Genomic DNA, 12,419 nt, shown 5'->3' with positions numbered 1-12,419 from the left:
GACTGCTGGGGGGGTTCCCATGATGCACTGTTTCTTTCTCTTTTTGCTCTGTATGCACCACTCTGCATTTAATCATTAGTGATTGATCTCTGCTCCCCTCCACAGCATGTCTTTTTCCTGGTTCTCTCCCTCAGCCCCAACCAGTCCCAGCAGAAGACTGCCCCTCCCTGAGCCTGGTTCTGCTGGAGGTTTCTTCTTGTTAAAAGGGAATTTTTCCTTCCCACTGTCGCCAAGTGCTTGCTCACAGGGGGTCGTTTTGACCGGGTTTCTCCGTAATTATTGTATGGCCTTGCCTTACAATATAAAGCGCCTTGGGGCAACTGTTTGCTGTGATTTGGCGCTATATAAATAAAATTGATTTGAATTATTGAAAATGTAAAAGTATAATGAATTTTTCCCATTTATTTCATTTATTTAAAATAGAAACATCAACTAATATAATTCCACAGATTTAGAGGGACAGTGCATCTTTTAAATTCACATCTAAAACTGTTGTTCAAGAATATCCCACGAAGGTTGACCAAAAAAACCCCCACAACCTTCCACATTGAGTTTTTTTTAAGACTTCGAGAATAAAGTCGTAAATTACGAGAATAAAGTCGTAATATTGTCGTAATAATAAATAACACTTGATTAAATGTACGTTTTGCCTTTGCTGCGATTATGAAAGCTTTGTATTTTCGTTTGCCCAACAGTCACACAAAAACAAAACAACAAAACAAATCAAACGTCAGCCGTGTTCTCTTTAACGACGTGTCTGCGGTGCGTTTGCGAAACTCGGTGATTAAATATGAGTTACGGCGCCGCACGGCGGCGGGCGGGCATGCGCGGAGCTGCGGGGAACATGGCGGCCTGCATCTGAGAGAAAGTGAGGAGACTGCAGTCCAAACGGTTTGTATACCTCCTGTCTCTTTATTGCTCTGTGCTGCTGCGAATAACCTGTTTGGCTCGGTTCTGTTTGGAGCTGAGCGGATAAGGTCGGACAGTTTTCTTCTAAATGGTCCACGCAGTGATGGAGGCGTGTTTGTGCCCACGTCGAGCCCACTGCGTGTTGTGTTTATAGGAATATAAATCACACGTTGTGTTTTGCTGTTTACTTCCTGAGGCTTGTTGCAGGCTGGAGGTCATGAGAAAACGTTTAGCGTCAGCTCGCAGTTTTACCGCAACATTAGCACCGTTTAGCCTGAATGATGAGCGCCGTCCCGCCCACAAAATGCGCCCGTAACCCACATGAAAATGCGTCACACCTTTTCTCGTCACGTTTAAACGTGCGTTTTTATATTCGTCAGATTCCAGTTCATACCAAAGCCTTCAACTGTAAAAAAAAATAATGTCTCGTTTTAAACCAGTGGCACATTAGACCCCAGAGTGAAGGTGCCTGTTAGTGGGTTAAAAAAACATTCAAACTTCCTCCGTGGTTAGTACTTGGATGGGAGACTTCTTCGGAACACTGGTGGCTGTCTCCAGGTAAAACTGGAGTTGTGTCAGGAAGGGCATCAGGCGTAAAACTTGTGCCAAATACCTATGCGGATCTGACTTTATCCGCTGTGGTGACCCTGAGTAATGACGGGAGCAGCTGAACTGACAACAACAACAACACTTTCCATCCATCACTTTGTCACCTGTGATTTAGAAGTGCTGCATTGTGTTTTTGAACCTGGATTTGAAATTGTGTGCAGCCTTGATTCCCAGAAGATGCCCCCCCCCCCCCCCCACACACACACACACACACACACACTCGCTGACAGTGTGATTCTGTCAAGGTTGGGAACACAATAACATGCTAACAAACACACAGGAACATCCAGTTTTGCAGGACAGTGAATGAAGATGAACAGACATGAATTTGGTGTATTTGCTGATACTTGGTCACAAGATATTGTTGCAGCTGCTGTTGTAGTAACTGTCACTCTTGTAAAAATGGATGCACACCTTAACTCGACCACTGTTCTTAAATGTTTGCCTCTTTCCATGAATATAATAGTCTGTCTATACAGTCTTAGTCCGATATTTGTAGTTAGAGGAAAGGACGTGACCGGTTCAGGCGATGGACTCAAATGCTGGGAGCAAGGATGAGACACAACAAAAGGAGATTTATTTACAATAATGGATTAATAAAGGAGTAAATAATGCTGGAGCTGGTGCCTGCAGAGCAGAGACAGGGCCCGCTTGTAGCGGTGGAAAGCCAGGAGCTGCAGTGCACACAGAGCCAGGCTTGAGAGTTAGTGAGTGGGATGAAACCCAGGAGTGTGGTACAGGAACCGGAGCCAGGTAGGACACTCAGAGCCAAGGAGGGAGGGATGTTCTGAGAAACGAGGAGAACAAAAGTGAGTTATTGCTCTTGTAATGCTGGAAGCCTTTAACAAAAGAATATTCACAGGAAGGCTTAACCCGTTTGTGCCCAGATTTTTTTTTTTCTAAGTGGAAAAAGTTGCATTAGTACGTTTGAGATTTTTTTATTGTGAGTAGAAAATTAGAGTGATACACTTCGGCAACAATTGTTGCCAGTGGGGCAAAACAGGTTAATGCAGGAACGGTCACAGTTCAGGAATGATTCAGTTCAGGAATTGTTCACAGAGGTCAGCAGCGGTGCATCTTATGACTCAGTTTACTTAAGCTTGACTTTGCTTCAGGAATGACTTGGAAGTTCTTAGTAGTTCTGCATAACAGTTCATATAGTTATTGGTTATGGACAGTCACTGACAGGAGCAGAATGAGAGGCGGCAGGAACTTAAATGAATGGAGCAGAATTGCATGGAAGTATCACAGTCGAAGTAGTGGTATCTCAAAGTAGTAACTGGCCATGCAGGCTGAAAATCTGACATAGGCAAGGTCATGGAAGAATCTGGCCAAGACTGAGCTCAAAGCTGGGGTTTAAGTAACCTACTCCTGATCAGGAGCTCATGAGCTTCAGGTGCGAGGAGATGATGAGTTGCAGGTGCTCCTCGGCTCTGCAGCGCGCCACCTGGATGGAAAACAGACAAACAACACACAAGAGGGACAGACAGGGCAAGGACAAAGGGTGACCACAACAGATATTAACCACTTTCCTCATAATTATTACTGTAGTGGGTGACATTGCCTGGGGAAAAACGGCCACTCTAATAATAATTGTTTTAAAAGCAAGTCAAAATAGTATTAGCGTAGTGGATAACTGTAAAGATCTTTCAAATGGTCATGCAAGCAAAAAATTTGGCACAAATACACCTTAGACATTGCCCTTTTGCAAAGGCAGAGTGTCCACTTGACTTTTCAGTCGGCAACCAGGTTGGGGTCAATTGAAGAATTACATAGGGTTCAAAATTAAAAGATGCTCCAATCATATTGAAAACTCCACCACATTACTTGTCTGATCATAAAGATTCCAAAAAGGTAAACAGTACTTTGGATTATTCGTGACTGAATATTGTTATGGGGTAAAAACAGCAAGAATGGTGATAAAGGTCAATTTCAGCTTGTACAGGGGTCGAACGTTAAAGTTACATAGAGTTAATAGAGTTAAAGTTAATCGAGTTCTACAACCCCTGGCAAAAATTATGGAATCACCGGCCTCGGAGGATGTTCATTCAGTTGTTTAATTTTGTAGAAAAAAAGCAGATCACAGACATGACACAAAACTAAAATCATTTCAAATGGCAACTTTCTGGCTTTAAGAAACACTATAAGAAATCAAGAAAAAAAGATTGTGGCAGTCAGTAACGGTACTTTTTTAGACCAAGCAGAGGAAAAAAATATGGAATCACTCAATTCTGAGGAAAAAATTATGGAATCACCCTGTAAATTTTCATCCCCAAAACTAACACCTGCATCATATCAGATCTGCTCGTTAGTCTGCATCTAAAAAGGAGTGAACACACCTTGGAGAGCTGTTGCACCAAGTGGACTGACATGAATCATGGCTCCAACACGAGAGATGTCAATTGAAACAAAGGAGAGGATTATCAAACTCTTAAAAGAGAGTAAATCATCACGCAATGTTGCAAAAGATGTTGGTTGTTCACAGTCAGCTGTGTCTAAACTCTGGACCAAATACAAACAACATGGGAAGATTGTTAAAGGCAAACATACTGGTAGACCAAGGAAGACAAAGCGTCAAGATAGAGAACTTAAAGCAATATGTCTCAAAAATCAAAAAAAGTACAACAAAACAAATGAGGAACGAATGGGAGGAAACTGGAGTCAACGTCTGTGACCGAACTGTAAGAAACCGCCTAAAGGAAATGGGATTTATATACAGAAAAGCTAAACAAAAGGCATCATTAACACCTAAACAGAAAAAAACAAGGTTACAATGGGCTAAGGAAAAGCAATTGTGGACTGTGGATGACTGGATGAAAGTCATATTCAGTGATGAATCTCGAATCTGCATTGGGCAAGGTGATGATGCTGGAACTTTTGTTTGGTGCCTTTCCAATGAGATTTATAAAGATGACTGCCTGAAGAGAACATGTAAATTTCCACAGTCATTGATGATATGAGGCTGCATGTCAGGTAAAGGCACTGGGGAGATGGCTGTCACTACATCATCAATAAATGCACAAGTTTATGTTGATATTTTGGACAATTGAAAGGATGTTTGGGGATGATATCATTTTTCAAGATGATAATGCATCTTGCCATAGAGCAAAAACTGCAAAAACATTCCTTGCAGAAAGACACATAGGGTCAATGTCATGGCGTAGGGTCAGTGTCAATGAGCAGATCTGATTTGATGCAGGTGTTAATTTGGGGGATGAAAATTTACAGGGTGATTCCATAATTTTTTCCTCAGAATTGAGTGATTCCATATTTTTTTCCTCTGCTTGGTCTAAAAAAGGTAACCGTTACTGACTGCCACAATCTTTTTTTCTTGATTTCTTATAGTGTTTCTTAAAGCCAGAAAGTTGCCATTTGAAATGACTTTAGTTTTGTGTCATGTCTGTGATCTGTTTTTTTTTCTACAAAATTAAACAACTGAATGAACATCCTCCGAGGCCGGTGATTCCATAATTTTTGCCAGGGGTTGTAAAAAAAAGTTTCCATCATGTGTTATGCTTAGTTGTCATGTTACGGGGTAACATATGTCACATGTCATAGAAGCCAATGGGCGTCAACATTGTTTAACCTTGACTTTGTAGACCAAGCACTCCACACAGTCTTAACTATTTCACTTATTAATCCTGTTAGTTCAACCAATAATTTGCACCAACAAATTATTGTTACAAGTTTTACTAAAACTGGAGCAACTTTAATGTTTGACCCCTGTACAAACTGGAATTGACCTTTCTCACCATTTTTGCTCTTTTACCCCATAACTCTATGGAATTCAGTCATAGATAGTCCAAACGATACATTTTTTGAAATCTTTATGATCAGATAAATAATATGGAATACCTTTCATTTTTAAATTTTGACCTCTGTGTAATTCTTCAATTTACTATTGTAAATTCAAGTGGACAACTTTGCCTTTTCAAAAGAGTAATGTCTAAGGTGTGTTTGTGCCAAATTCGGCGCTTGCATCACCATTTGAAGGATTCCTCTGTAAATATTCTCTTATCTGCTGCACTATATTGGAAACCACCCATTGTAATTGCAATTATTATTGCATTTATCCTTGATATAGAACAGATAGTATGTCTGCCTTATTTTTTAAATTATTTAACTGTAATGTAATGATCAATTTGAGAATACTTTTCTGTCCACTGTCACCCATATAGACTCTAAATATGTAATTTATAATGTGCATTGTATGCAATTACAGAGTGAAATCAAAATCAGAAAGCTATAGTCCTTCATTTGCCAGATACAAGTGTTACTACTATTTTCTCTTGGTGCATGATATAACAGTCAGAAAAAATGGAAAATCCAAATACGTAGTACACATATAAAGAACTCCCAAACTCCCCTGTACTAGTGTCATGTTTCTGTCCTGTTTGGGTTCCTGTCTTTGTCCCCTTTTCTTGTTCTTCAGTTTACTCTAGTTTACTTCAGTTTACTTTAGTCTTGACTTTGTTTTCACTTTTTTTGCTGCTTGATTATTTTCATTCTTGTCTGTTTCTACATATTTTAAGTATTGGCATAGAAAATTTTTTTGGCTTTTATGAAAGCCTTTATTGACGGTTTAATCTGTTTTCAGTTGTGTTCAATTTCCTAAAAATATTTTTTTGTTGTCAGTAAGTTTTTCTGAAGCTGCTTAACCAAGACAATATTCCATGTAAAGAAATGTAATATTTGCAATGCTAAGGTGTTCACACTAGATCATTTTTATTTTGGCCTGTGTGAGACACTGTTGAGACACAATTCTGCTGTTTTTGTCAAGAGTGTGAACATCTTAATTCTGGGTTTGGGGTCACATGCATATGGAAAATGTCCAGATTTGAATCTGCTGTCTGGGATGTTAGAGGATGGACAGACTGATAAATTCTGTCAGGTCTGCGGCAACCTCACAGGCTCTTATTTTGGAATACAGGCTCTTATTGTGAAAGTGTGTATTGGTCCCATCACCTTGCTGTTTTTATGACTTGAATCCTCATGGATAAAAAATTCATAAGTACGCCAAAGGACAAAAGTCAGCGCTTTCTGGATTTCGATTGATGCTCTGGATACACAAACACACAGAGGCTCCTTCCCTTTTATTATATGGATGAATATGTGTTGACATAAATTCTGACATTTGGCTATGTGTAGTGATGATGACGTGCAGCCATAATAATGGTGATCAGAGATCAGTGTTAATGCGAATATTAAATTTACTGTGCAAATGTACAAAATAACATTCTAAATATATGCATTACATTGTTGTTGTTTTTTTTAACACATTTTTATGCTTTTGATTTGATTTGTGTTTGTACAAAACAACCAACCAAACTTTTTTTTTTTTTTTTTAATTCAGGCTCTTCTTTTAGATGAAGGTACAAAAACATTTCCTGAAACCCAAACGACTGTTTTAAGTTCTTGTCACTGTTAACATTTGTGAACATTACACTGTTCCAAGATCGCTGATGGGTTTAGTGCAGATAGATGTTGTAAAATCCAAGTGCTTCCTTGTCGGCTGAGTGGTTTTAGTTGACCTTCCTTTGTGAAGCATTCAGAGCATTGCAAATACAGAACCAGTCTGAAGTTGAGCAAGTTAACAGATCTAGAAGCCTTTTCATGTTAGACACCCCACGTCAACACTTTGTAACAGCTTTTTATTGCAGTCTGGAAACTTTATGACTTGTGACTCAATGGGATTCACTGCAAGCCCTGAGCAGTCTTTAGGAAGAACATCAGGACGGCATTTTGTAGATGCAGACATCTTAAGAAGACTTTGTTTGGCTCATGGAGAAACTTTAACTCTCCAGTTTATGGATTTCATTTAATCTTTTTGAAATTGTTGGACACTGGGATTATTTTTGATTTAGCAGTATGAGTGAGCACTTCAGCAGTACTGTATTTCTGCTATATGACAGATAAAATTCCATCTATTATGTATAATTTACAAGACTGGTTCTTTTTACTAAGAAGAAATTAAGGCTTCGGCTAACAATTTACATCTGTATTACTCACTGATGTAGAGATGATTTTGAGATGAACGGACTAGTCCTTGAATCATTTTACACTGAAAAAGTGAAACTTGGACCAACTAAAACAAACTACAGTAATTCATCACACAAACTTTTTTCTGGAATTATAGTGATCATTTTAGGTTTAAACCAAATTATGGACTACCAGCTGAAGTGGATATCCTGATCAGCAGTTCACGTGCAGTTCCAAAGGACTTCCAGCTGAAGTAGATATCCTAATGATGTACTACATTTAAGCCATGACTGCTCTGTGTAAGGTGCTGGGGACTCAACCTTGTTACTTCTGTGTGACGACCGTTTGTCCAACACTGTGACGCCGAGGATTGCTCCAGGTTTGACGCACCGTGCCTGTTAAGGAGAAGGGTGAGGGACACGCTCCATCAGCACACCTCAGAGGTAACTAAAGCTTAAATGACTTTGAGTAATTAACAATAGTAATTTGGCGTCTTGCACGCAGCAATATTTGAGCTACTCTGATAATTGTGTAAATTCGCTCTTCACAGCCGTGGCGTGCGGATTGATGGTCCTCCACAGGCTGTGAGAGCTGTCTTTTTAATTTGAGTCTGAAGTAGAACCTGAATGTGTTTGCTGATGGTGTGAATCCTAAACAGTATTTGTGTGAACAGTGACTTACCTCACCTCTCGTCCTTAACAGGCGCTGTCCGATTCATTAACCACCTGGGGGGTGCCGGTGGGAATTGCTGGGTCCAGAACTGTCGGGCTCCAATCCCTTGGGCGCTAGGAAGAGTGCGTCATCCTCCACCCCGCCAGGCCATTAATTCACCTTTTGTTTATATATAGCACTTGTAAAATAAATCTGTTTTCTGGAACCGCTCTCTGTTTATTTAGCGCTGGGTCCTTGTCAGACACTGGTTCGCTCCTCTGACTCGCGTCAGCACATAACAGAGGCTCTCTGATGGTAAAGCTGCCACTAAATATGTCGGACTTTATTTATATTAATTACAAAGAAATACAAACAGTATGGCACTTTATGGTAAATCTGCATGGAGTAGACAGTTCTCAAAAACTGAGTGACTGTGCAAGAAGGAGAAGAGTGAGGAAAGCCACCAAGACACCGAGACAAGCCAGGAGAAGTTATGGGCTTATGTGGCTGTGATTAGAGAAATTGTGCACAGTGCAAGCTTTGCATTTTGCATCACTACTCTTAGCTTCATAGTGGAGTAGAGCAGAGAAGGATTTTCTTTCACCAAAACAGATCAACTCCAGGCTTGCATCTCAGATGTACCTTCTGGCAATTTGTAGCTAAACTTTCAGGTCTTCTTTTTAAGAAAATCCTCCTCTATACCACTTCATCATGAAGATGTATAACTGGTGATACAAAATGCAAAGCTTGCAACTGTGCATAATTTCTCCAATCACAGCCACGTAAGCCTTCTTGCACAGTCACTCAGTTTTTGAGAACTGTCTACTCCATGCAGATTTACCATAGAGTGCCATATTGTTTGCATTTCTTTGTAATTGATGCAAATAAAGTCTGAAACATATTCAGTGGCAGCTTTACCATCAGAGAGCCTCGTCCACAAACTATCACAAAAGACTCCGAACTGTCATTGATGTTAAAGGGGGCAACACACGGTATTAAGAACAGGGGTATGTAAACTTTTGATCAGGTTAATTTGGGTAGTTTCTGTTGTCATTATGATTTGAAAAGAGTAAACACAGTTGTTTGCCAGCCACTAACCATGAGTAAAAAAAAGTTTTTGTGTTGTTCATATTCTCTGAAAAATGGCCAAAAAAAAAATCTGCCAGGGTATGTTAACTTTTGAGCACAACTGTATATTGAATGTCATGTTGAGTGATTATGAAACATTGGAAAGAAGCACATCCTCATTGTCTTAGAAGCTAAACCAAGAGAAGGTACAAAACCAAGAGCTGGTACAACTAAAATAGTGAAGTGTTCTCTGTCAGTTAACTAATCAATTAGTTAAACAGTTATTTAAGGTTTCCATAAAATGTATTTATTCTGAAAATTTTACTTTTTATATATACCGCGTATTTCATACCGGGGCATATAGTGATCAGCATGTCCATCCGTTTTCATTTGTTAGCGCGATATCTCAAGAACAAGTTGCCCAATTTCATTCATATTTAGCATAAGGGTGTACTTGGGTGATCCCAAACACCAGTTGATTACAGTGACCTTGGGGTCAATTTCAAGGTCACAGTGAGATAGTGTATATTTAGCATAAGGGTGTACTTGGGTGATTTTCCGACACAGATGGATTACAGATTTGTGGGGACTGGGGGCACATGTCAAAAAAATCCATAATGTAACAATCAAAATGTCAGTAAAAGATAATATGGCAGGATTATTGCATTGGAATTACACAAATAATTATAGATGTGTTTGCTAACAGATTTGAATTGAACCTCAATCAACAAACTGGGGGAAAAGCCAATCAAGTTCTACTGATGACATTTTCAAGGTTATGTAGGGACAACAAAACAGCACAATAACATTCAAATGTTAATAGATCATTGTTACATTCTTTTGCACATGCGAGCTGACTCAGTACTCCACAGGTCACTCATGTAGGATGCCGTGGGGAACAGCGCCTTTTAACGTGGGCATGTGTCCTCCGTGTAAATACATAGAGATGACTGAATCTATGGATAACACTGCGACAGGTGCCTGTAACTTGCCCAGAGAAAGGTGGACAAAGTCCCTTGAACTTGTCCCAGATGTGACAGTCAGAACAATAAGACGATATTTAGTAGATAACATTGGTGCCATCAGCTGTAATCCTCAATTCAAACCTGCCTCACACAATTGATAGCTGTGTTTGGGAGGAAAGCCAGAAAACAGTGGACTTTTCTATCAGGAAGAAAAACAAAAACACTAACTCAATATTTTTCAAACATTTAAAAACAGTAAAACAAGCACTGAAAGCAGCTGAACGTCTGGCCAAGGGTGCAATTTACTTTCGTTTTGAGGCGAATTGCCAGGTCTGCACTTTATGAACCAGCATGTTAGGAGGCAAGCCAGATTAAGCTGCTTCATCCTGTTTTAGCACTTTGTTGGATCGTGGGCGATCATAGTACAATGGCACAGTATGGAATTAGCTGCAAGAGCTATTCGTACGTGTTTTGGATGAATAGGCAATTCAAGCTCCCCATGCCGACAGTGGAGGTGGGACCTCACACTTAGTCGTGAGATTTACACACTACTGAGCATGTGCATTGAGGATGTAACAGTGGTCTATTGAAGAATTGTTACATTTTTGTAATTTCAGAATATTGAGATTGTGATGGGGATATTTAGCAATTATTTCAAAATGAACTTGCCAAACATAAAGTTGAGCACCCTGTCATCGCTTTTACTTTTCCATCACCACATTAACAAAACCACACCCAAATTTGTTATAAAGATCAGCATTCTTAAAGGTCTTTCCTACACCAGACCTTCTGTGTATTGTTGTATTTTTGCTGTTGAATTTGCAGATGATTTTTTTTTTTTTTTTTAACCCGTTTCTAGCCCAGCTTGTGTATCAGACCATCTGCCTGACTTCACCTCATCTGCAGGACTCTGGCTGTCATGGGCCGAACACCACATAGAGGTAGGGACTCACTAATACGACAGTGTGCATGTTTGTTTGTACATTTGTGTAGTTATTAAATGATTATCGATATATGCCCAACTTTTCAAATGTACTCCACCTTATAAAACAAAAACAGAAGTATTATAACAAACACATCAAACATGATCAAATTTTAAAAGAAGAAAGTTGTTCTTTCTTACCTGATAATTGAAAGTTTTGAGTCGTAGCACATTCCCTTGTTCAGGCTCTTTGCAAGTCCAAGTAATGCAACTTTATTCCTGCTTGTGTCCTGACGTATGTATCGGTAGTTACCGATTGCTGATGAACAGCTGAATTGTTTTTAATTTCAGATCAGAAAGAGGACAAGAGGGAGAGACGAAGCAGCATCACAGCGGGCTCTGCCCTCGACAAATCTAACGGTTGGCAATTTTTATCTCTGACTACTTCCTCTTCACTTAAGATTCTTTCATTAGCAGTCAAATGCCAGATGTTTTGAGTTATTAGCTTGTTTTTTCTTTTAGTTGACCACCTTTGACTCTGTGCTGTAACGGTAATAAATTTTGTCTGTTCTGTAATGGGGTGACTTTACAAAAGCTCTTTGAAGACAGATTTTAAGACACACTAGTTGATGTTTTTTTTAGCAAGTTCTGAATAAGTAAAAAAAAAAACTTCTTTCAAATTTCCCAAATAATTACAAACATATTTTCATCTGGTGAACTTTCTAAATAAGATCCTATTAAACCACAACACAGAGATCATTTAAATTAATCCGGAACTGCATTTCCCCCCCAAATTGTTAAACTTCCTGATTGTAGTTTTGAATGTATTTGTGGACATTATGATTATTTACTGTATGTTGTTGGTGATACCATTGAATTAATATGCAGATTAGTTAATGTGTACCACATCTGCCATGACTGGAGGCATAGACGTATGTTTAACACTAGGCCAGACCCAGGTTGATTTATGGTGTAATTGGCTGCCATCTTGTGATGGTAAACAGATATATTTGGATGATATACTGGTGGTTGGCTCTCACTGCGGTATTGTATCACTTCCTGTTCCGGAGCACAGCGGTGTTTTTCTGTATCTGTTAGCTGTTTAATCTGCGCAGTTAGATTGATCTAGTTATCTAGATTACGATTTGTTTCCCAGTGTAATCTTTACGTGCCTTAACTAAAGCACTCCTTCTGCTGAATCACCTCTAAATTATTTACACATTATTCACTTTGCGTGTTTTTAGGAATCCGCTAGCTTAGCGTAGCTACTAGCTCTTAGCCGATTTAGCATGGCGGCTTCTCCTGTCTCTCCCGCA

General features: G+C 39.4%; 1 protein-coding gene across 1 annotated transcript in view; it reads left to right on the top strand.

The window, feature by feature from the left end:
* Nucleotides 1–827: 827 nt before the first annotated feature.
* scml2 (Scm polycomb group protein like 2) overlaps nucleotides 828–12,419 on the top strand; it is a 91,720-nt gene continuing 80,128 nt past the window's right edge. The window contains exons 1-3 of the mRNA XM_034194718.1: nucleotides 828–891; nucleotides 11,041–11,122; nucleotides 11,455–11,523. Of these exons, the coding sequence (XP_034050609.1) occupies nucleotides 11,101–11,122; nucleotides 11,455–11,523 (91 nt within the window). The 5' untranslated portion in view covers nucleotides 828–891; nucleotides 11,041–11,100. The remainder of the gene's footprint in view (nucleotides 892–11,040; nucleotides 11,123–11,454; nucleotides 11,524–12,419) is intronic.

Source organism: Thalassophryne amazonica, chromosome 2 (assembly GCF_902500255.1).
Source record: "Thalassophryne amazonica chromosome 2, fThaAma1.1, whole genome shotgun sequence".
Taxonomy (NCBI): domain Eukaryota; kingdom Metazoa; phylum Chordata; class Actinopteri; order Batrachoidiformes; family Batrachoididae; genus Thalassophryne; species Thalassophryne amazonica.
This window is presented reverse-complemented; position numbering and strand designations above follow the sequence as displayed.